The following is a 23,440-nucleotide window of genomic DNA, read 5'->3' as shown; positions in this document are numbered from 1 at the left end:
AGAATATGCATGCAGAGAGAGAATCAGTAAGATCAGGGTGCAAACTGAGATATAACCAATTGAAAGGTGATATTCATGGTTATTGTGCATGCACTGTTAGTAAAAGGAAGACAAGGAACAACTTGGTCTAATGTTCAACAGGAAGAACAAATCAGGATGTTTAGAAGGGAAAGCACTTGACGCTATTTTTATTTGTCTTCCCAAAGGACTCAGCTGCTGTACAATTAGCACAGATGTTCAATTAACAGGGAAAGAAGAGTTTAGAGAATGCTCATGTAAATCAGATCACCAAGTCTAGGTAACTTCTTTGTAGAAATAATACTTGGAAACTTTGAGAAATACTGGCTGAGGCAGTTTGAATCAGTAGCTCTTCTTTTTGTCCTGCTTTGGAGTTTCCTTAAAACTGGAAAATTCTAAATGTAATGACTTCTTTTCAGCATGGAGAAGAGGAAGAACCAGGAGAATGAGGGGGTTGTGGAGCAGTCAGCTTAACCTCAATTTCAGGGGTAATACTGAAATGAATAATGAAAGAAATAGTTCTAAGTGCTTGATATAAGAGGTAAGAGCCAATGTAGGCACGTGAAGAGCAAACAGCATTAAAGTTATCTGTTTTGTTCTGTAATAGTTTGTCATATTTACAGATGGGGAAAGCCCCAAAGAGTAGTAGGTATCTTGACTTCAGTAAGGGCGTTGGTACTGGGACAGCACTCATAAGGCACCATAAGGAAGGTGGTTTAGTAGGTGAAAAAAGAGTAGGGTTTGTATTTTGCCTGTGTTGTATTATTGCATTTTAATTAGTAAACAATGGTAGTTATTTGTTAAGCGACGCCTATTGAATGGGATTCTTCCAGGACATGTGCTGAATATGGTCTTACTACAATGTTTCCAAAATAAGTTGGAAGAGGAAATAGAAGTAGCTTTGTTACATTTGTAGATAGAATTGTCAACACGCAGGATTATTTCTGTAAGGTGGGGGGTGATTACTCTGTTCCATACAGCCCTGGTAAGGATTCGGTGTGAGTGCTGTCCCTAATTTCAGCTATCATAGTTCAGGAAGAGTAAGGATCACCTGGAGATGGATGGAAAGTAGCAAGAAATAGCAGAGCTACAAAAGGTGCAAGGGGCAGCTGAGGGAATTGCTGAGTAGACTATAGGTGGTATTTCCCACTTGTTTTGTAATGGTGCTGCTTCTTGCACCCTCAACATCATTCCAGGCAATTGTTTAATTCCTGACTACTCCTAGAGATTTTCAGTAAAGTTGGAGTCATCTGCATCCCACTTGTGTCAGCTTTTGTCTGTAAACATTTCCTAGCTTATTTGTGTGTGAGAGAGAGTGCAAGGGCGGGAACTCTTGTGACTTGCAGCTGCAATGTAGAATTTGGCTGGGGAAAACCGTAGGGCCTGGGAAATAAATATTGTTGCCCTCCTGTTCTGCATGAGCCTGGATTACAGATTTGCAGGTGACCACTGCCAGGGTGAATGTAGCTGCACAGGGTTGCTGGCAGGCAGTCTGTCTCTGGCCACATCCCATCCCTACTCCATTCACATGACCCCAGCATTGGTTGTGCTGCTAGTTCAGCTGCGTGTGGCATGATTGCTCTGGAAAATCTGATCGTGGGGAGAGCTTCTGCTTTTTGATCTGGATGGAGACACAGCAGCGTGGGATAGTTTTTTCCTCTGTCTCATGTTTACTAACAAACTGTCTTACAGCCTTTACTAGTGAGCTAGGTTTTGCTTGCTGCTGAGAAATTCCGGGAGCTGGAGCACAGATCTTCAGAAGAGCAGCTCCCCAGCTTAGCTGCCTAACCAAGTGCAAATGTTCAGTAGTTTTCTTCTGGATTTTCTATAGTAAACGCAGAACAGAACACAGATTCGCTGCTGGGGTTGCAGTGATTCTGTTTTGTTTGAAAGCAGTATTTCCTGAAATCTATCAATTACGCTTGCAAAATGTTGTTTAATATCCATGGCCATGTAGTATACCCCATGATGTTCAGAGGATTCAGCTGATATTTATCATGAATCTAACTGATCTGTCACTGTTTCCAGTGTCCTTCTTCCCGTGTTTCAACTAATCCAATTTCCTGATTGATCTGCACGTTAACTGTGTGGCGACGATCTGTTGTATCCATGGAGGTCACGCCAACCACAGACAACTGGATTTATACTAAACTGTAAAAGCTGTTAAATGGATCTTAAAATGGGCACTTTACTTTTAACCCTTATCCATGGAGGGATGATGTGTCCATGTAATTCTAAAAGCCTTCCCCAGGAGAAATGAAGCTCTCTGACTGTCATGTCTTGTGTTTATCTTTCTTTCCTTCTCAGAGAAAAGGAACAGCTGAATTCTCTGCTCCAGGTGGCTCCGGTAAGTTTAGCAGTTATTCTTTAGATACAGCTTCTCTGAGTGTCTGTGAAGGGTCCCTTCATTGCCTGTGCTTTGCCTGGAGCTCATGTCTTTATTGTGGCAGCACTGCTTATAGAATGGGCTTTGTTCACTCAAAACTGCAGGTGCTTGGCTTTGGCAGAGGTGCACAGAGGTTACAAGGTGTGTTCGTTCTTTTTTTCTAGGCTTGTGTATTTGCTTGCATAGCTCCTATTTGAAAATTTCAGTGTTGAAATGCAGCATCCCTTTTTATCTCTACTGCTTGAGCTTGTTACATGACCTTGTGCTGTGCTCTGCTGTGACACAATCTGCTTTTCTGGACTGTTGCCTGTAACAGCCAAAATAAGAGTGCAGACGGCTGCTACTGTGGCTAAAATAAACCCCTGGTAACTGATCTAATTGTTGGTACTTGATACATCAAAGAGCAGACCACCTACCCTGAGGTGTGTGAAAACAGCTGTGTATCTTCTTACTCCTCTTCCCGAAGCATTTGTTCCTGAGATTCAGGCCAGCTCTGCTCAGGAGAGATAATGGATTAGAGTATAAAAGTTAATTTGTCTACAAGTAAGAGCCAAGTAGAGAACAAGCAACAGAGCAATCATAAAGAAAATATGGATTGTGGCTTAATGGGGCAATGCATGGTCTGCGTTGCTGTCTTCCTATTTGGAAGTATATTAAAACCTTGTATTTTTTTAGTTTTTATTTTTTACTTTTTTTCTGTGTGTCTGTTTTCAATATCCTCAGTTGAAGAGAGTGGCTTCATTATATTGCTAAACCTTGGTGAAGGCTACCAGTATTTTCTCCCTTCCAGTTATTGTGTACTTGCTAGAAATTTCGTCAGTTATTTCAGTGTGAAGAATAAAAGATGACTGAGTCCTCATCAGGCACCCAGGGATGCCAAAGAGTCCCAAGAAATTGAGGGTGGAGTTTGGATGGGGTTGGAGAGGGCACAGTCCTCCTCATTACAAATATTCCTTCCAGCCCCAAATCCTGATGGCGAGACCCCAAACCAAGTAAACAATGAAATCTGTAAATCTTTTCATGATGTATTTGGAAAACGTTCAATTTTTCAACCCATTATGCTTATGTATATTTGTATATAGCTACTTTCTCCTATTTACATGTGTATGTATGAGACAGAGATAGCTTAAAAAGGGAGGATGCTTCTACTGAAATATTAGAGGGCAGTAACTTTAGCAGCTGACAGAGAGGCTCTTCTAAAAATTCACTGATCCCAGTGACCTACAGAAAGGAGGTAGGCTGCTGGTAGAAAGGAGGTACCTGAAGATCAGTAGTTCTGCCTTTTAGCTTTTACACCATGGATGATCGCAGGTGCCAGTTGGAAAAGGAGAGGATGCCTCGTGTCATTCTTTTACATATGAGAAGTACGAGGCAGGCAGAGGAGATGGGAGAAATGAAAGATCCTGGCAAGGAACACATGTAGGTTAAAGAAGCTGCTTTAATGCTATTGTAAATTCTTTAAGGTGGAAACAGTAAAGACCGAGGAAGTAGATATTCCACTGCAGGAGGAAGAGAGACGTCAGATGGAGGAGATCTTAAGGCTGGAGAAGGAGATTGAGAAGTTGCAGCAACAGAAAGAGGATCACATGTCTATCATCTGTGAAAACACCAGGAATGAAATCAATCGGCAGCGGGAGGAGGAGATCCAGAGGCTGGAAAAGGAGGCATCTAGGGTTGCCCAGGAGTTCTTAGAACTGCTAGATTTTGGCAATCTGGATGAAAGTGTGCAGAACTTGGAGCGTTCCCTGTCTAGTGAGGGGACGCTCAACATTGACTGCAGCCTTGTTGCACCGCTGGCTGAAGAAGAGGTGGATGAGGGTTTTCATGCTGATGATGAAGTACGGCCAACTTCCAATTTGGTGGTTGTCACTCAGCAGGGCATGAAGAACAGTGATAACTGCCTGGAGGGAGATGTGGGCGCAAGACTTTTGCATCTCCAAAGGGAAATGGGAGAGGCTGCCCCTGCTTCAGCACAACCCATGGAAAGAACCAGTAGCCCCAGAGAGCGGAGTGTCCTCTCTGATCCAGCAGAAAGCAGTTACAACACTGTCTCAGATACGCTGAGAAGTAACAGTGGAGAGGTGGGAGAGCCAATTTACAATTCCCCTCAAGATGTGGAATCTGACTATGACCATGACGAGTTGGATGGTTGTGGGGACGCAGGCAGTGCCTCAGCTGAGCCTCTGAATGGTGAGGAAAGTCTGAGGCACTCCCATGGCACCAGCCTGGACTCCAATCGGGGCAGCCTGGACTCGGTAAGGATCTCCTTCCATTCATTCTTCTGGACCTTAGCATGTGACTTTGTTGATATTTATAACATCCTTGCTTGCTTACTGATGCCTGCTTGCTGTAGATATACTTGCTAATATGTAACTCTCTTACATCAGCAATCAGTTTGGGGAAAAAAATTGGAAAGAGAGAGAGAAAGAGAAGCTGAAGGCCAGCAGGCTTGTGTCTGTCCAGTGCCAATGGTACATAAGCTAGGATATGCATACCTAGGCTAGTTTAGATTGCTTCCTTCACCAGATATCACCATAAGGTTAAAAGCAGGCAATTGATATCTTGGAGGTTTATGTCCTGCTGCAGAGATGTCACAGAATTAGTCTGAGCTGCTGGTGTGCAGTCAGAAGAGGAAATGGAGAAGGCTGGGGTTTGGTTTGTTCCCATCACTTAAAGAAGTTCTGTTAGTGTTCAGAGTCAAGGGGTTATTTTCAGCTGATGTGCACAAACTGAGCTATTGTAAGGACAGAAGGAATTACTGTGCAGATCAGCATGGGTCTCAGTGCACACACAGGGCATGGAAGCTTTCTGTTCTTAAAGCTGGGCTGTTCGCCTTGCACTTGAAGCATCTCAGCTTTGAGATGGGCTTTCTGAGTGCCCCCAGGCTACAGCTGCTTAAGAGTGTCACGATAAACCAGGATGTCAGATGAGCCCGCAAATGATTGTAAAGAGTTCAGGAGCCCATATCAGCCATAAAAATCCTTCAGATGTAATGTCTCCGAAAGCAGGAACTTGAATGACAAAATGTCTTTTAGAAAATTACTTGACATTCAGTTTACTTCCTTTGTTTTTCTTTTGCAGTGGCAGATTTTGACTTCTCTTGAAAAATTACATGTTTTTTTCCTGCTTGCATTTCTCTAATGTCAGCTGCCAGCCAGCTGAATTTGTTATGATGTGATCTGCTTGAATAAAGGTACCTTCTCTGTGGGCAGGTACTCACAGATCACTGTCAAGTAATCTTTCAAGCCATGAATCATCCTGTCACAGTGCTTATCACGACATCACCTTGTTTCTACCATTCTTCTTAAAATTTAAATAGGATTGGAGGATTTTGTTGTGCTCCTCAATGAGAGAGACCCGTGAAAAATCCAGTTGCATTGTGTCATGGCACAAGCCACAGGGAGAGGTAACTGCAGCTGGCTTAGGGTCCCATCAGCAGCTGCTGATCCAGAAGTACCTGCTTTTTGAAGCTTAATGGGAATAGATGAAAAATGAGTGCATGGAAAATGAATGAGACAAAGAAGAGGGCAAAGGGATTGCAGAGAGGAGTCGGAAGTGGAAAATAAAAAGAAGCAACGTACGTTTGGTGAAGGAAAAAGGACTAAAGAGCTGTTTTCATTCCTATTAAATTAATGCAGCTCATCGTAGGAAGTTGTATTTAAGGCAAGGAAAAGCCTGGGATGTGAGGTACTTTCTTATGGCTGAGGGCAATAAGTTGGAGAACAAGGACAAGTAAACACTGTGTTATTATTTCAGTAATTTCAATCTTTGTTCTTCAGAATTCAGTTATTCTGGAATGTGCTTTTTTTTTTTTTGCTTTTTTTTTTTTTTTTAAATAAACTCATAGCAAGGCATTTCCTTGCCAGGAGTAGAGCAGTGCTCTGTCTTGTTCAGCATGCTGACCTGTCTGCCAGAAAAATCTTCCAAAATGAAAAATTCTCTCTTAATCCCATTAAATTAGATTTTGGACTGTGGGCTATGCCATGAAATAGGAAGGTTTGCTCCTTCAGGTAACTGGAGTTTTCTAACCATGTCCACTGCTGAATGACTCTCCCTTTCTGGTATGAAAATTCCATGTTCTCTGGAGACTCTTGCTTAAGGCATTAATGGGTAAGCTGTCAAGCTTTAGTTTCACTATGCTCTTTTTTATGAAGAGAGTAGGTGTTTTGCACCTTCTGGTCACGTGATTCTGCAGTCTTGTTGCTTTGCTCCAGTCCTCCTGTGACTGGGAGGACCCAAGTAGAATGGATTCTTCTTTTCCTTTTAGTTTTTGGACAGTGAAGAGGAAGTGGATGTTTACATAGATACAGATGAAGAGTTTTGTAACGGACGTGTCACTATCTTCAATGGCTCGGGACCACCCTATTTTCACAGCTATCTCTACATGAAGGGTAAGCCGCTTCTGCCAAAACTATAAAGGACTGGATTAGGAAACCTGCTTTCCTTTTTTATTTTTTATTCACAATCATTATCTTTCTTTGCAAATAATACAGAGAGCTAGAAGGTGTGTGTCAAGGATTAGGCTGAATATCTTTGGCTCTGAAGTGTGCACACTCAGTGTGACTCATTCTGAAACGATAGGACTGAAGACCATATGAAAGTATTTGGGTAGTGCATATATTTCATGTATATTTCATAAGTTCTGTATTCCCTCTATCCAAATTTCAGCATACTCTTCACTCTCTCCCTCAGCTCCTTTGTTGCAATTGGAACTGCAGTGGCACTTAAGTGCTTGTGGTGCAGGAACCGAGCGGAGAAATGGCCGTTGTTGCACACCTGATGAGATCTTGCTCCCTTGCTTTGCAGGAGGTCTCATGAACCCATGGAGACGGCGCTGGTGCGTTCTGAAGAATGAGGCCTTCATGTGGTTCCGCACCAAGCAGGAGGCACTGAAGTCAGGCTGGCTCTATAAAAAAGGGGGAGGCATGTCAACACTTTCACGACGCAACTGGAAACGTCGCTGGTTTGTGCTTCGGGAATCCAAGCTGATGTACTTTGAAAACGACAGCGAGGAAAAGCTGAAGGGGACAATTGATATTAGAAGGGCAAAGTGAGTGAGGAATTGATCTCTTTTGATCCCTGGAATTTGCTGTCTAAATTGATAGCTACTGAAGTGTCCAGCGCTGCCATTTCATCACTCTAAAAAAACTCCCATAGGGACTGAAGAATCAGAAACATAAGGGAAGGAAAAGACAATTAGGTCTTCTAGTTTTACTCTGTAGGGAGTCTGGAATTATTTGTTAGTCTCTTTCCCAGTCTTGTGTTTCATAACCTGGCAGAAGCTCTTTAAAAACCATGGATGAAGCCAGACCAGGAGGAGCTAATTAAGTACATACCCTATGCAACCAACGCTACCCTGTCTCCATCTGCTTCTTGGCTTCTCAGGCATTTCACAAAGATGGTATGAGGCTCACAGCGGGATTTGTATTTGGCAGCATATACTATGCCTTTTCCTGAGCCTTCGATGTTCTTTTTGCTACAGTGGCCAGTTCCTCAGCTCCTGTTCTCAGAAAGGAGAGGCTAGTCATCTTTTAGCTTTATGTGGCCCTATAAAGTACCAAGAAGAGTGACACTTCCCACTTTGTAAACAGCAATCTATACTGACTTCCCTGTTATCTATTCTGTTGATGGCTTGAAGAAAATTCATTTAACTCCTTAAGTTTTACTTTTATAGTAGATTAGTGTACAAATCTATTTAAGGGGATCCCAAAAGTTGTAACATGAACGTAACCGAAACAGTTTATTCCTGTAAAAGATCTTCAGCATGTGGATTTTGTAATTTGCTATGTTCTAGGGAGATTGTGGACATTCATGAAAAAGAGAATGCTTTGGATATTGTGACAGAAGACAGGGTTTATCACATCGTGGCAGAGTCACCTGAGGATGCCAGGTATAAGAGGGTCATTTTGTTGGGCTTGTTCATTTGGTTCAGATCTGACCTAGCTGCTCATGGGGCAGCCTGGGAAACACAATCCCAGCAGAAAAGAAGAGGTTAAGTCCTAAGAATCATCTTCTGGGAAGTGCCACTCGTACTCTGGGGGCTCCCTGTTGCAGCTATTGAGGTGGTGGTTCAGCCTATCAGTCATTCACAGGACTGCCACCTTCTGCATGTGGCTGTGAGCATGCTGTTTTCAAGGGTTACTTCAGGAGACACAAAAAACCTTAACATAAACTGGAACCCCTAATGGCTGATTTATTTATTAAATGGAATCTTGAATCAAACAAAAAGTCTATTCATGTTGCCTGTAAATGATTGTGAGAGCAGCTGGGTTTTATCCAGGAGACGGAGAAAATGCTGCGGCTTATCAGAGTCTGTAGTGTCATCTGATAAAATCTTCCCAGTGCAAAGCAAACAAATGACTCACATCCTTCCTTCTTGGCGGCCAGACCAGGCAGTGGGAAACAGTTGTTTGAGGGCAGGTTGGACAACCTGTTTGGGCTATAGAAAGCCAAGTTAAGAGGTTACTAAGCCTGGCTCCTTATGTCTTCCACACTCTTCTTCCACTCTTAGCAAGGCTTTTGCACTGTCAGCCCGGTTAGTGTAACTGTTTCCCTTATCTACTTTCATCTGATTCTGTGACTTATTTGGGTTTGCTGTTATTTCGTTTGGGTGCAGGGAGAGAGAGGGGTAAAGTGTTTGGACACAAATAAATGAACAGAAGTACACTGAAGAGCAGCCATACAAATGAGAAACAAGCAAACTCAAGGGGTAATAGCTGGAGAGATGATAATTTCTTAACTCAGAATCTCCACTACTGCAATAACCGTACCCTGAGATTACAAGTGACGCTCAAATGCAGTCTCTGTGTCGCAGCGGTCTCTGTCCTGGGGGAGAGGACACCAACACTTGCAAAGAGCAGATCAGCAGATGTCATAGAATATCCAGATTGAGAGCCCTCCACAAAGTGTAGATATTTGCCAATCTCACTGAAAGCTGCAGATAAGAATCTGATTGTTCTGCAGCAGAGATTCAGACTCCAGATACGTCTGTAATAAGAAGCCCTTTCACAGACAAATAGCTTCACTCCAAACAAGCTTATAAAAACCTCGTGATTAATAGAGAGCCATATGACTTGCAAGTTTATGAGCAGATCAGAGAGTAGTTAAGAAGGCTCCAGAAGTCTGTAGGACTTGAGTCCCTGAAGATCCCAAGTGACCCTATCTTTACACTGACTGTACACTCTTCTCATTCTGCTGCCATGTGCTCCCTGGCGAGACTGCTGCCTGCTTGAATTGCAGTTCCTTGAATAGCAAGTAGAAAACTAGATTTTGTGGGAGCAGCTGTCAGTGGGTTGGAGAACAAGCACAGAATTTTCACAGATAAATAGGAAGGAAGGAAGACATTAGGGTATGGTATGATCAGCCCAAGAGATGTCGTGCAGCATAGTCTGTAGGAAATTGTGAATGAAGCAATGTTCCTGCTCGCAGCTTTCCAGGTTCTTTGATATTCTAGACCTAGTTTCATTACCCCAGTCCTAACTTTGCCTCTGTTTTGGTTGCCAGCGGTTGGTTTAATGTCCTGAGCCGAGTACACAGTGCTACGGCGCAGCAGCTGAGGGAAATGCAAGATGAACAGGCCAACCCAAAGAATGCTGTGGTGAGTTACTGTGCAACCAGTCCGTGGGCACATCCAGAGCTATCTGCATTTAACTATTTTATGTGTGTTTTTCCAGCACGTGGCAGTGCTGTAGTTCATGAGCAGTATAAGAAAACTGCACAAAGCTGGTAGAGCAGAGGGTAAGCAGTGGGAGCAGAGTGGCTGTAGTGGGGTATCAACTCGATCACTGTTGCCTCTCCTCTTTGGTTCACCACTTGAAAATGAAATGCTTTTGGGTGGGACTGTGGGAATATGCTTTTTGTCATGGTTTTTGAGACAGAAGATAAAGAGTTGAGAAGAGCAGTGTGTCTTACTGGCATTGAGATGTGGAGGCAGAGGTTATTTCAGACTTTCATAGCGCTGTCTGGAAATGTCCAGCTCTTTCCTCCTGTCCTCTGGAGTCCTTGCACACCTCTCATGCTGTTAGGGAGCAAAGATGACTCACTCATGCCTTTCTCATATATTCATTTCTACTCAAGCTATTGGAATTCATAAGAATGCTTTCAGGTCCAATGTTATTCATCAAGAATAATGCCTGTAATTTAAGATGTGAGCAGTTCCTGTTGCCTGTCTCTTTTGCTGCACAGGGAACACTGGATGTTGGGCTTATTGACTCCGTCTGTGCCTCAGACAACCCTGACAGGTAGGTACCACAACCTGACCACATCTTAGATTGGAAACTCCCTCACATATTTTTGTAGGTAAGCCCAGATTTTGTTTGCGATTTGTATTTGTTTAAACTTGTATGGGTTTGTCTCACAAATAAGCTCAGCTGAAACCCTTGGAGTTCTTCCACGCTGTCCTACTTTTCAGGCATGAAGGTCACAAATATGTTATTGTCTTTTGAGTGAAAGTTACAGTACTCTCCCATCCAAAGAGTGGGAATAGCATAATTTTAATGTCATTTTGTATCACTTTGCATTAGCTTTTAATTATTTCCTCTAGTGGTAACAGTTCAGCCAGAGCCCAGCTTCTTGCTTCAGCACTGAAGTAAAATGTTAGCTATTAAGCCATTTACCTCTCTGCTCTGGTTTTGGTGTTATTATTTGCTTTCTCACGCAGATTGCAGGAACTTTGTGGCTACTAGTTTAGACAATGTGGATCTGGGTAGCAAACTAAGATTTCTTTTAATCAAAAGCTTTTTGCTAATATTTAGCTCAGACTCCTTATAGTAAATCTGCATCCTACTGAAAAGAAAAAATAAGAGCACAAATAGTAAGGTGAGCAGTCAGAATTTCTTCATGGATCTGCTGAGGTACGGTCTTCTGGAGCATCAGTGTTTGAATATGTTAAACGCATTCTGAGGAGAATGCTTATTTTTTGTCGTTTTATGCAGCTTATTTTTATTTGCTGCTGCTGGGACCTGCTTTTGCTACTGCATTGCTACTTTTAATAAGAGCAAGCAGATCAGCTATACTAGCTCAGCCCAGTGGTACCAGCATGAGCTCAGCCCAAAGTCCTATGCTTATGAAACCAGGACATTTTACACAGAGTCACAGAATGGCCAGGGTTGGAAGGGACCTCAAGGGTGATGAATCTCCCTGCCACGTGCAGGGCCACCAACCTCCACATTTAATACTAGACCAGGCTGCCCAGGGCCCCATCCAATCTGGCCTCCAGGGACGGGGCATCCACAACCTCTCTGGCAGCCTGTTCCAGCACCTCACCACTCTCTCTGTAAATAATTTCCCCCTGACATCCAACCTAAATCTCCCCTCCCTCAACTTAAAACCATTTCCCCTTGTCCTGCAGTTATCAACCCTTTCAAAGAGTTGATTCCCCTCGTCTTTGTAGGCTCCCTTTAGGTATTGAAATACTGCAATGAGGTCACCCCGCAGCCTTCTTTTCTCCAGGCTGAACAAGCCCAGCTCCCTCAGCCTGTCTTCATAGTGGAGGTGCTCCAGTTCCCTGATCATCTTCATGGCTCTCCTCTGGACCCTCTCCAACAGCTCCCTGTCTTTTTTGTACTGGGGGCTCCATGCTTGGACGCAGTATTCGTGATGGGGCCTCACAAGAGCAGAGTAGAGGGGGACAAGAGCAGAGTAGAGGGAGGATTTTACAGCTGGTTCTTAGCGAATGAATGTATTATAGTTTTAGAAAGAAATTCAATTCTACCTGGCAGGTCTCTGAATTCATCAGTTTGCATAGGTGATGCTTTTAATTTTTTTTTTTTTTCACTTCCCTGTAGTTTGTATCCAAAGACTTTCTGCATTACTTGCAGAACACTGGAGGACATGGCTTTGAGTGTGCCATGACTAGAGATATTTTTATGGCCGTGGCTGACACTTACTGCTTATTTTTTCTCCCAGACCAAACTCTTTTGTGATCATCACAGCAAATCGAGTGATTCATTGCAACAGTGATACCCCTGAGGAGATGCATCACTGGATCTCCCTGCTGCAGAAACCGAAAGGCGAATCTAAGGTCGATGGCCAAGAATTTCTTGTGAGAGGTAAAAAGAAACGCAACAGTTATGAGATGTGAAACTCATCTGTTTGTGATCTGAGCAGGAGGTTTGATTGTAGCTAATCCAAGTGCTTAGCAGTATTTAGCAGCAGCATTTTGCTGCTCCCCCTGCCTTTCTGCTTGTTGCTGGTTGTTTTCTGTGCTCTACTGGCACCGGCTCTTCTCTGAATCCGCTTCAGTGTGTTCAGAAAGCTAAAAGTAGAGTAGAGGAAGAGTAAGTATTTATTTGTACGTTTATTTTTCTGGCGTTTAGTTCCATAGCCTATTTCAACAAACTGCCCAGCAAATGACAAGAGGGAATAGGAGAGATATGGCTGTTCTGGAGCAGCTGTCTTAGACTGACTATGATATGACAGTGCAGCTTTTGTTCTCAGAAAGCTCTGTTCCTTCTGACACCTGTTATGTTGAGACAGAGGGAGGGAGAGAGAGCTTTGTGAGATTGCTGCTGTACTCAGCTAAACAAACCAACCTGATTCTGATGGACACAGAGTAATGCTGTAAGGCTGAGCAAAAGATAAACTCTGTCTCTAGTTAGAGCTTGGCTGGAGATGAAGGCAGTCATCTCATGACGACTTGTAAATGATTTATTTCCATGGTCATGACTTGTGAGAGAAGTATCCCAGACAGAAGATGTCCTGATGGTGGGGCAAACTGTCACAGATTGCTGAGAAGAAAATACATTGGGCTGAAGGATAGATCAGATCAATGGAAATCTGTTTTTTTTGTTTTTTGTTTTTTTTTTTTTGTTTGTTTGTTTTGTTTTGTTTTAGAGTTATTGTGCGGGATGCTATGATAGCCAGTAAAGCAAGGCTGGCAGTAGGAGCTTTTTGTGGGGAGTTTGTATTCTGATCCCAGAGTGAAGAGAGCCACTGGGCAAGAGTCAGGCTTGCTGTTGAGGTGAAAAGCAACCACTGACATGTCTGTGTTCCTGTCCTAGGCTGGCTTCATAAAGAGGTTCAGAGCAGCAACAAAGTGTCCTCTCTGAAGATGAAGAAACGCTGGTTTGTGCTGACAAATACTGCCCTTGATTACTACAAGTCGTCTGAGCGCACAGCTGCCAAGCTTGGCACACTTGTGCTCAATAGCCTCTGCTCTGTAGTGCAGCCCGACGAGAGGGTCTTTAAAGACACAGGTAAGAAGAGGGAAGCAGTGCTCAGCAGGTGTTCCATGTCTGGAGTTGCCTGAAGAGGGGAGGATGCAAGAATGTAACGTGCATTGTGATGAGATGCAGTCTTGAGGCTGTCTGAGGCTCTGTGATTGCAGACATCATCCCACACAAACCATAGGAGACTTGCAAAGGGCCAGAGAATAGAGTGCAAGTGTGGTAATTCCCTCACACCTGATGGATATGCACAGCACAGGTGTTTTATCACTAAGTAGTGTCATTATTTATCTAAATTTTTTCTACATAAACCGTAGTTCTTAAAGCTCAAAGATAAATACCATTAACATAGTAAATAACTGGGATCAATGTGATTCTCTTAAATAACCAAAATGGCATACACCTGAGGTCTTTTTTCTGCATCACTCAGCTTGCTAGAAGCAAAAGATGACAGGGGTATGTCTACATTTGAGTGATGTGTGTTGACTGTTTTTTTTTTGTTTGTTTGTTTTTTGTTTTGTTTTTTTTTTGAGTGTAGCCCAAATCCAAACTGTGAATGTGAGCTGACTGGTTGGTGGGGAAGTATGTATGTTACACTGTGATACTGGTGTCTTGGAAAGCTTTGTTGGGACCATCCTGCTGCTAAGCCTGTTTTGGGAAGTGGGAACGATATTGTCTGCCCAGTCCATTTTAACCAGGCACACCGTACTTCACTATCAGAGCAGCAAAGGTTTTCCTCAAACACCTGTACAGACAAAAAGGGAAGATGAATGGAAACAAGGTTCAGCTTCTAGCTTCTTTGTATCTCTACAGGCTATTGGAACATCATTGTTCATGGGCGAAAGCACTCCTACAGACTGTACACAAAGCTGCTGAATGAAGCTATGCGCTGGGCCTCTGCCATTCAAGGTGTCATTGACAGCAAAGTTCCCATCGAAACACCTACACAGCAACTCATTCGTGACATCAGGGTAGGTAGCATCATGCTGATTCCTGCATGGCTGGGAATGGGATTGCAGTCTTAGGATAACAAAACATAAAAGAAAACAAAATTACTGTCTGCCTAAATAATCAAATCTAATATAATTTTTTTTTTTTTTTTTAACTGGCACACTATCTGTATTGTGAGACCGTAGGCTATGTGATCCTAGAATTGAAGAAATGGAAGTCAGCTAATATAACCAAGCTTTAAAAAAAAAAAAGAAGATTCAAGGGGATCTGAGGAAATACTAAAAAGCCATACTTGGCATATCTCCTACAGGTCTTTCAGGGGATGAGCAAGCATTTGGATGGTGGTGATTCTGGTCATAAGGTTTAATTTCCAAAAAGCTTTGATAAATCTTTTTGCAAAGGTGCTTAAGAAGTTAAGCTGTAATGAGACAGGTGGAAGGTCCTCTCATGGACAAAATATTGATTAAAGGTTAAGCTGCAGAGGTTTGCATGAATAGTTGGGTTTCATGTTGAAGAGAGCATTTCCAACTGCTTGTGTGCTAATTGCTGTGCCACTCTGCATTCGCAAGTGATCTTGAGAATTGAAAAGTAAGCTGATGAAGCTTCTAGCAATACAGAATTACAGCAGTCAAAACTAAAGGTGGTTGTAATGAGTTACTAAGTATCTTTTGACATGTGTATGTGGGGTAAAAGAACAGCTGAATTTCAGAGCTGATAAATTCAAAGTAGTGTGCATCAGAAAAAAACATACACATTGTGATGAGCTCTAAAAAAGATACAAATAGATAGTAAGCCATGCCGTTCATCATGGAGAGTCTCAGCTCAGCGTTCAAAGTTAAATGGAACATTGGATAGTGTTAAGGAAATCATATAAGGCAAAATACAGAAGAGTGTCATACCGGTGTGTATGGTAGTGACTGACTTGTATTTTGAACACCATGTATATGTTTGTAGACACATGTACATCACCAGACAAATTCAGGGTGGGCAGGATCACTGTTAGATACTGAACATGATGGATCTGTGGACACAACTTCCATCAGCTGTTTACTGTTGAAAAGATGTACCAGGATGGAATCGCGCCATAAATTCTATATGTGACTGCAGTAGGGATGAACCACAACCTACATTTGGAGTCAAGACCCTGTGCTTGCTGACCTTTGGCATGATCCAGTATGGCTATTCTTACGTTTTATTTTCAGAAATAACATACAGACTAATTTTAGATGAGTATTATGCTTTCATCGCGTAGTCCCTCTGTGAAACTTCTGAAAGGTGAATAAAGGAGGTTAATTTGACCCTAAATGTATAAAGATGTCTTGGGAATGACTACGGCTACTTGAGGACTTGCTTCTTCTTCCAGGAAAACAGCACTAACCTTGAAGTAGTGGAGCAGACATACAGGAGGAACCCAATCTTGCGGTACACCCAGCACCCTTTGCACTCCCCTTTGCTCCCACTACCATATGGAGATGTTAGCGTCAACTGTAAGTATTTTAACCATGTGACAATCTCCTCTTATTTTGAGGATTATTGAGGAGCCTGAGCACAACAAAAATGGTCTACTAGCTTCCTCTGTGCAGGTGAAGTTCATTTGAAGCAATGCATCTTGCAGGGTTTGGAGGGAGGGAGTAGTGCCTTTCTCTTCCCATAATGAGTTCTACATCTGCAGTGTTGTGACTGAGGAACAATTCTTACAGTAAATGGGGGAAGGTAGCTGATATAAATGTACAGCCTGCCTTCTTGAGTTGCACATGGTTCCAGTGTAAGTCCTAGTACAGGGTTACAGCATGCATCTGGCATTGGGATAGTATTTGTAGAGAAACTGATACAGACTGCAAATGAATCTTTGAATGCTTTAGGAACAGAAAATAGCTAGACTGATAGGCCTTCAGGTAGCCAAAGTGTGACAGTGGCACTGAGTCATAGCACGAGTAGGATGACTTTTTGCATGTGTTTATCAGCATAGAGAGGCCTTATGTGGGGGAGGAGAGTGGGAATTTGATTTTTGTTAGGAAACTCTTCCTTTGAGGGATGTGTCAAAGGACGGCAATTGAAGCCTCAGTAGAGGTTATGGAGCAAGTCAATAGAAAGAGTAGAACAAGCTGCTGTGACCAACTGGTCACCCTATGTAAGGGAACTTGGGAGGGCAGTAGGTGAATTATTAATAGCAACAAGCAATATCTTGCTTAAAATTGCCCTGACACCAGAGGAATGGCATTTATCAAAGGAATGACATATAGATAATTAATGCCTCTCTTTTAAAAGGTCTTCAGGAGAGATCTGGAGAATTTCAAATCAGTAAATCTGACTTCAAGAATCAACAGAGAGTCTGTAATAAAGAGCAGCAGTAGGGAACGAGGTGATAAGGGCTTTGTAGAAGCAAGTTATATCTCAATATACCTCAAAAATGTCTGAGAGCTCTTTGAAAGAGCTGCCAAGGCTTACTGGTACAGGTTATCCTCTGTTGTGGTGTAACCTAGTGGGCAGATTTCCAGGGCGTATTTCAGCAAGCCTTTTAAACAAGTTTAATTGCTTCAAGATTATAAGAAATCTTCAATCGGTTAATTCCATATTTAAATGACTTAAAAATAGGAATAAATGCAGTTCTCTAAAAGAGAGTGGTCATCGGAGGATTTCAGTGCTAGCACTGGTAGTGTTTGATATTCATAATTGAAGTAGAAAAGGGGATGAGCACTGAGGTGACAATGTTTGATGATGATCTCAGTCTGGCACACTGGAACTGAAAGTTGGTGATGTATAGGTGACGTATAGAAGAATTTTTAATGCAGAATGACTGAATTTCCAGAAATTGATTTCAATCTAGGTATGTAAAGCAATGCATTTGGGGAAGAACAGTCTGACTCAAAGCAGTGTTGGGTCTGTGTGATCTTGTTCTGCTTAGGGAAACGAGCACCAATTCACATAGCTTTACGAAAATGTCAGCTCTTACGCTGAGCAGGGAAACAAAACAGCTAATGCTACGGTTTGAATGCTTAGAAAAGGAAAAAAGAAAAAAGCTTTATGTTGCTATATTGATGTGTCGTGCACATGCATGTTGAATACAGAATGCATTTTGGCCTTCAGTTACAAAGATATAGAAGTTTAAAAAAAAAAAAAAGTTCAAAGATTATCGAAGGCACAGAAAGATCTGCTTCCAACAAAGAGATTAAATGGAGAAGGACTCTTCAGCATCAGAGGAAAAGAAAAAAAAAAAAGACTGGAGAAATGTTATGGAGAAAGTGAAAGAGGAGAACTACTCACTGCCGTTTGGGTACAGGGATCAAATTAAATGACATATTAAAAGCACAGAAACAAAGAAAGAAGTGCAATGTCTAAGAACAGATTGGCACTTGTGATCAGTTTATCATTTGTTTTGTATTGTTTTTTTTCCTTGAAATGAATTAGATTTCAACATTAATTTCCTTTAAAAGAATTATTCTTTTCTGTATGGAATATTCAGAAATGAATTCGCCATTGTGACAAGTTAAATATTGGCAAATACTACTTAAAACTGCACTTGCACACATAAAGTAGATGCGTTAATGAATTGTAAGTTCAATAGATGAACCAGTGCTGCTCCTCAGGTTGCTCTTCCATCACAGACTGTACTGTTGTTGCTCATCCTATTGCTGTGCCAATAGGAAGAGGGAGACGCTCACCTCTTGCCGCCTTTGTGATTGTTCCCCAGTGCAACAAGAAAAGGGTTACAGCAGCTTACAGGATGAAGCAGTGAAGATCTTTAACTCCCTTCAGGAGATTGAGACGGTGTCTGACCCCATACCAATTATCCAAGGCATTCTTCAGACCTGCCACGATCTGAAACCCCTTCGTGATGAAGTGTATTGTCAGCTCATCAAACAAACGAATCACATGCCGCATCCCAACAGCACTGGGAACCTGCACCATTGGCAGCTGATGGCATGTATGAGCTGCACTTTTCTGCCCAGCAGAGGGATCCTTCGCTACCTCAAGTTCCACCTGAGAAGGTGAAAGTCCTTTTCATTTGCATCGTTCCCTTTCTCTCTACTTATCTTGCGCTGTCTGTTATAGCTGTATGTCTTACCCTCTTCCTGTGGTGAAGTGAACCTGCAGAAACGTGAGGAACATACTCATACTCACTGAATGAGGTATTCTGCAGTACCCACAAGCAAAACTAGCATTCTGGAGTAGCAGATACAGTAAACTGGATTTGCAGTGTTTTTCATTTTTTGCCTAACTAAGCACGTTATGCTTACAATATTTATTTTTAATCTGCTTTATCCTCCAATTTTTCTGAAATAAACTGTTTACATTTCTTCACAATTTATGTTCAGCATCCAATGCAGCTTTTCAGAGCAGTCCATCCTGGAATAAATGATGAGAAAGGCCCGTAAAGTCTATTTGATTCCTTCCAGGTTAGGAAAGAGTGAGTCGAAATTTGTGCAAATATACAAATAGTTGAACCTCTTGGACGTTCAAGGCCTTATTCTAAGAGACGCTGAGCACTACTCGATATTGCCACTGTATGTTTTTATCACTGGATTTGCACATAATGTTATGCCTAAAAAAAGTCAAAAAACAATTAAGTATGAAAAAATTTGTATTCCATTCTGTATTTCTTCATTTCAATTGTGTAAATTTAGCTACTCAATTCTCCTGTCTTCAGCTAGTACTGTACGCTTTGAAGTTCGATCTGCTTTTTTCATATGCTCCTGAGAAATCCCCCTGAAGTGACTGCAGTAAACAGTGGGAGCAGGTTTCATAATTCCAGGAATTAACTGAGCTCGTCTTCTTGCAGTTGTGTTTAACATTGATGTCTTTAACTGCAGTAGTCCAAGTTATTTGGTAATGTTCTTGCTTTCTGTTTCGTTGTGTAATGGCTTATTGTACTTCTCTTTCCAATTAGGGTAAAAGACCTTTTTCCAGACTCAGAAATAGACAGATATGCACAATTCATCAGTGATTCCCTAAAGAGAACAAAGACAAGGGAGTTTGTGCCCTCCCAGGAGGAAATACAGGCTCTTCTCACCCGTGAAGAAATGACCACAACAGTGTACTGCCATGGTGGGGGCTCCTGTAAAATCACCATCAATTCTCATACAAGTGCTGGGGAGGTAATGCATTCGTAGCATCAACCAGATCTAAGAACTCTTCTGTGTCTAGGTACTGATCCTGTTGATAGGACTCCTTTTTTATATCCATCTCCAATTTTTCAGGGTTTAGGAAAAGTATTTTATATTTTCTTTCCCGGGTATCTGAGTATACCGCTGTCAGAGGTGGGCTGAGTAGAGCTGTGTGTATTGGTAGTTCCAATGACCAAAGTCCAGCTACATCAGCTTCCATCACCCCATCCTGCTCTCACCATTCTATCTCCATTCAGTTCATGGCTACTTGCGGTCCTTCCATTTGCACAGTCATTACACCAGGAACACAACATGTGTCTTTTTCCCCCTGAGGAGCTCACTTCTGAAAGTGTGTGCAATACCTACACTATAATCTGTATCTCTCTTGATTTTTTTGCAGGTGGTTGAAAAGCTGATCCGAGGTTTAGCAATGGAGGACAGCCGTAATATGTTCGCTCTCTTTGAACATAATCAGCAGGTGGACCGTGCTGTTGAGAGTCGAGTGATTGTTGCTGATATCTTGGCCAAATTTGAGAGGTAGAAAAATGTTCTGTAGAATCTTTGCTTTACCTCCCAGTTCGTCTTAACTCTGGGTTAAACGAGTGTAGTCAGGTAGTTTTATCCAAAAGAGGTGCAGTGTTTCGGGAATTCATTTTGGTGTGAACTCCCTTTTGGTAAGGTTAAAGTGCTCTTTCTCACTGTGGTGAAAACCACGTTCACATCTGTTTCGGTGATGAAAAAGCATTACCTGGGCAGGACAGAATTAGTGGTGCCTTTATCAAAGAGTAATACTTTCCTAGCAGAGCTCGGAGAAGGGCTGATTAACTCACTGTGCTGTCTTGATCATTCCATGTCTGTAAAAGGGGAATACTGCCTCCTGGCAGTCAATTCTTACATGATGCCTATGCATTTAGAAGTATCAAGGGCTATCAGCAGTTCAGAACAGCTTATAAAATCAAGCGCCATCAAAATGAGACATTCTTGCACGGTAACTTCTACTTTTGTGATTAATATGGGCCACACAAACGAATACTTCTGTGAGCTCCCTGTCCAAGGAAATAATACAGCGTGAAAATGAGATGCTGCTTGTCAGATGTTTGGAACTGTATGGTCATAGCCATCAGTGGCTGCTTTGATGCCTATGTAGACATTTCTGAACTGCAAGGAGTAACTGTGTTTGCCCTGCTTATGAATGTATGCTGTTCTTAGGGACCATCTCAACAATGTAGCTGCCAATGCCACTTCCTTTGAAGTTATTGGCTTCATCTCCTCTAGTTAGAACACATGAAAATTAATCTGTTTGATCTAATGTGTTGGTCAAGTATATGTGAATAAAAACTTTCGGTTCTTTTGAATCAAAATTTCATTTAATTAAGAGGAACAAAATGGAAGCCATCAGAGAAGTGTGCTGTGCTGCCCTGAGGTTATCCTGGCACATTAGGTAGTTCTCTATGTTTTCTTCAGAAATCCAGGGATACTTCTGCAGTGTGAGTTGTACTGTGGATGTCCTAGTACTGTGGTGCTTCAGGTTACAGTTTTGTTTTTTGCTTTTTTTTCTTTCCTGTCTTACAGACTTGCTGGCTCTGAGGAAGAAGAGGAGGAAGGGCAATGGCAGCTATATTTTAAACTATATTGCTTCTTGGATATAGAGAATGTTCCCAAAGATGGAGTGGAATTTGCTTTCATGTTTGAGCAGGTAAGCAGCAGACTTGGTTTCCAGTAGCAGAAGCACATTGGAGTATACAGAAAACTGGATTATTTTTGCTATAGAAGTGGGAATGCTGATCTGGACAGAAGAACTTATTATCTCGAGTTTTTGTCTGGAGTCCACCAAGCAAATAGACAGAGAAGTTCTCTAGGGAATAGGAGTATTAAAAACAGGGTCTTTCCTTCTTGGATTGGCTTTGTATTAGGGCAAATGCTATAGGAATCTGTACATGGACCCAGCTGTGAATAATGTTTCCATGTCCTAATAAGTCTGGGGGGACTTTTTGCTTGTTTTTAGGCTCATGAAAGCCTCATAGATGGTCATTTTCCTGCACCAGAGGACACACTGCAGCGCCTGGCAGCGCTCCGGCTGCAGTACCTTCATGGAGATTATTCTAAAATAAGCTGGAGTCTGGATGGAATCTACCCAGTTAACAGACTGAAATCCAAAATACTGCACTCCACAAAGAGCAGTGGCACCAGTAGTCACACTCTGGAGAGGAGACGGACCAGCTTCCTTGAAGGGACCTTGAAACGTGGCTTCAAAACAGGCTCTGTAAAGAAGCAGAAGGTAGAAGAAGAGCAGATGATGGAGATGTGGGTGAAGGAAGAGCTGTCAGCCGCTCGTGCAAGCATAGCACAGAAATGGACCAAGCTGCAGGGACTCTCTCAGCATCAGGCCATGGTGAAATACATGTCCATTGTAAAGGAGTGGCCAGGTTATGGATCAACCCTCTTTGACGTTGAGGTGAGAGATGCATTTAACTACTGCCAAGGAGAGGGGTCAGTCTGGAGAAGAGATACAGCTCTGTGTATGATATTGCTTAGCAGCAGAAGGGAACTTCAAGAAGTTGCTATTCTGTCTTAGTAAGCTGAGAGTAAGCTTGTAGTACCACATATCCAACAAGGTGTGATGCAGAGGTCAAGAAAACCAGTGCATCCTGCTTAACTGAGGGAGACAATAAATTCCAGTTTCATTTTTGAGAATTTTTTTCTGGGCTTAAGAAGGTGATAGCTAGTGGAGTGAAAGTAAAATGAAGCCATATTGTATTTGACAGCAAAAAATGCAAGCCTCCTCGGCAGCAGTGCTACAGAAATCTCTCAAACTGGGTCAGTTCGGCTGCTGGGATTATTCCTAGAGTAGGAATCTGCAGCTCCATTTTTCTGTTGTATTTAAGTTGCCTAGAAGGATTGTGTGCCCTTACTGTTTTTGCTGTAAAATAATATTTAAAACCCATTATTTTACAGATAATTATATGATGAGAAGTGTTAGGTACTACAGTCATTTATTACTCCACGAGTATTTACTCACAGCCATGTCACTTCTAAATCTTTGCAACAGGAGCATCTAGACGCTTCCTTCTGTAGGCTTTTCTATTTTCTATTGGGATAGAGAAATGAAATATCCTGCAGCGACCGGATACTGATGCAAGATTTCTGTTTCTGCAGTGTAAGGAGGGAGGCTTTCCAAATGATCTTTGGCTTGGAGTCAGCACAGAGAATGTGTCTGTCTACAAACGTGGAGATCCTAAACCACTGGAGACTTTCCAGTACGAGCACATTGTTTTCTTTGGAGCACCACAGCCCAACACCTTTAAAATTACTGTGGATGAGAGAGAAATGTTCTTTGAAACAGCCCAGGTATGTGAAAGCACTTGTTGCACATGCACTTTTACTAGCACTCCAGTAAAGCCCTAATTTCTGAGGACTAGACAAGATTATATGTGAGAGCTCTTGCTGAATGGTCAGGACAGCCAAGAAAAAGGATGAAGGAAGCTTAAACCTAAAGTGTTGTGGTACCTGGTTTTGAATACAGAGATGTACAGAAAAAAGAATGATGCTGGTTTGAAACTGAAGGAGATTGAGTGGCCTTCTAGGGCACATGGAATTGGAAATTTTGGGTGCTCAGTTACTTCATTCCCTTTCGGTTTATAAGTTGGGACTTCACAAAATTACCAAAAAAAAAAAATGTTTGGAAGCATTACACATGCTTTTTTTGAGTTAAAGCTTATAGAGGTCAGTAAAACAGAGCACAAACTTGTCAAGCATTAAAAGGTGCTGCTGTAAGGTCACAGTTCTCTCCCAGCAGAATCACAGCTTTAACTGTT

The 23,440-nt window shown here is 42.1% G+C and overlaps 1 protein-coding gene across 1 annotated transcript in view; it reads left to right on the top strand.

Moving 5' to 3' along the window:
- The window catches only part of LOC100548805 (myosin X-like), a 67,929-nt gene that overhangs the window by 41,861 nt on the left and 2,628 nt on the right, over nucleotides 1-23,440 (top strand). The window contains exons 24-40 of the mRNA XM_085228160.1: nucleotides 2,326-2,365; nucleotides 3,868-4,659; nucleotides 6,672-6,795; nucleotides 7,211-7,454; nucleotides 8,199-8,294; nucleotides 9,908-10,001; nucleotides 10,589-10,644; nucleotides 12,311-12,453; nucleotides 13,405-13,599; nucleotides 14,383-14,540; nucleotides 15,884-16,007; nucleotides 18,212-18,509; nucleotides 19,409-19,616; nucleotides 20,026-20,162; nucleotides 21,198-21,321; nucleotides 21,631-22,080; nucleotides 22,782-22,973. Of these exons, the coding sequence (XP_085084286.1) occupies nucleotides 2,326-2,365; nucleotides 3,868-4,659; nucleotides 6,672-6,795; nucleotides 7,211-7,454; nucleotides 8,199-8,294; nucleotides 9,908-10,001; nucleotides 10,589-10,644; nucleotides 12,311-12,453; nucleotides 13,405-13,599; nucleotides 14,383-14,540; nucleotides 15,884-16,007; nucleotides 18,212-18,509; nucleotides 19,409-19,616; nucleotides 20,026-20,162; nucleotides 21,198-21,321; nucleotides 21,631-22,080; nucleotides 22,782-22,973 (3,475 nt within the window). The remainder of the gene's footprint in view (nucleotides 1-2,325; nucleotides 2,366-3,867; nucleotides 4,660-6,671; nucleotides 6,796-7,210; nucleotides 7,455-8,198; nucleotides 8,295-9,907; nucleotides 10,002-10,588; nucleotides 10,645-12,310; nucleotides 12,454-13,404; nucleotides 13,600-14,382; nucleotides 14,541-15,883; nucleotides 16,008-18,211; nucleotides 18,510-19,408; nucleotides 19,617-20,025; nucleotides 20,163-21,197; nucleotides 21,322-21,630; nucleotides 22,081-22,781; nucleotides 22,974-23,440) is intronic.

The sequence above is a fragment of the Meleagris gallopavo genome, chromosome 7, assembly GCF_905368555.1.
Source record: "Meleagris gallopavo chromosome 7, MGAL_WU_HG_1.1, whole genome shotgun sequence".
In the NCBI taxonomy this organism is placed as follows: domain Eukaryota; kingdom Metazoa; phylum Chordata; class Aves; order Galliformes; family Phasianidae; genus Meleagris; species Meleagris gallopavo.
This window is presented reverse-complemented; position numbering and strand designations above follow the sequence as displayed.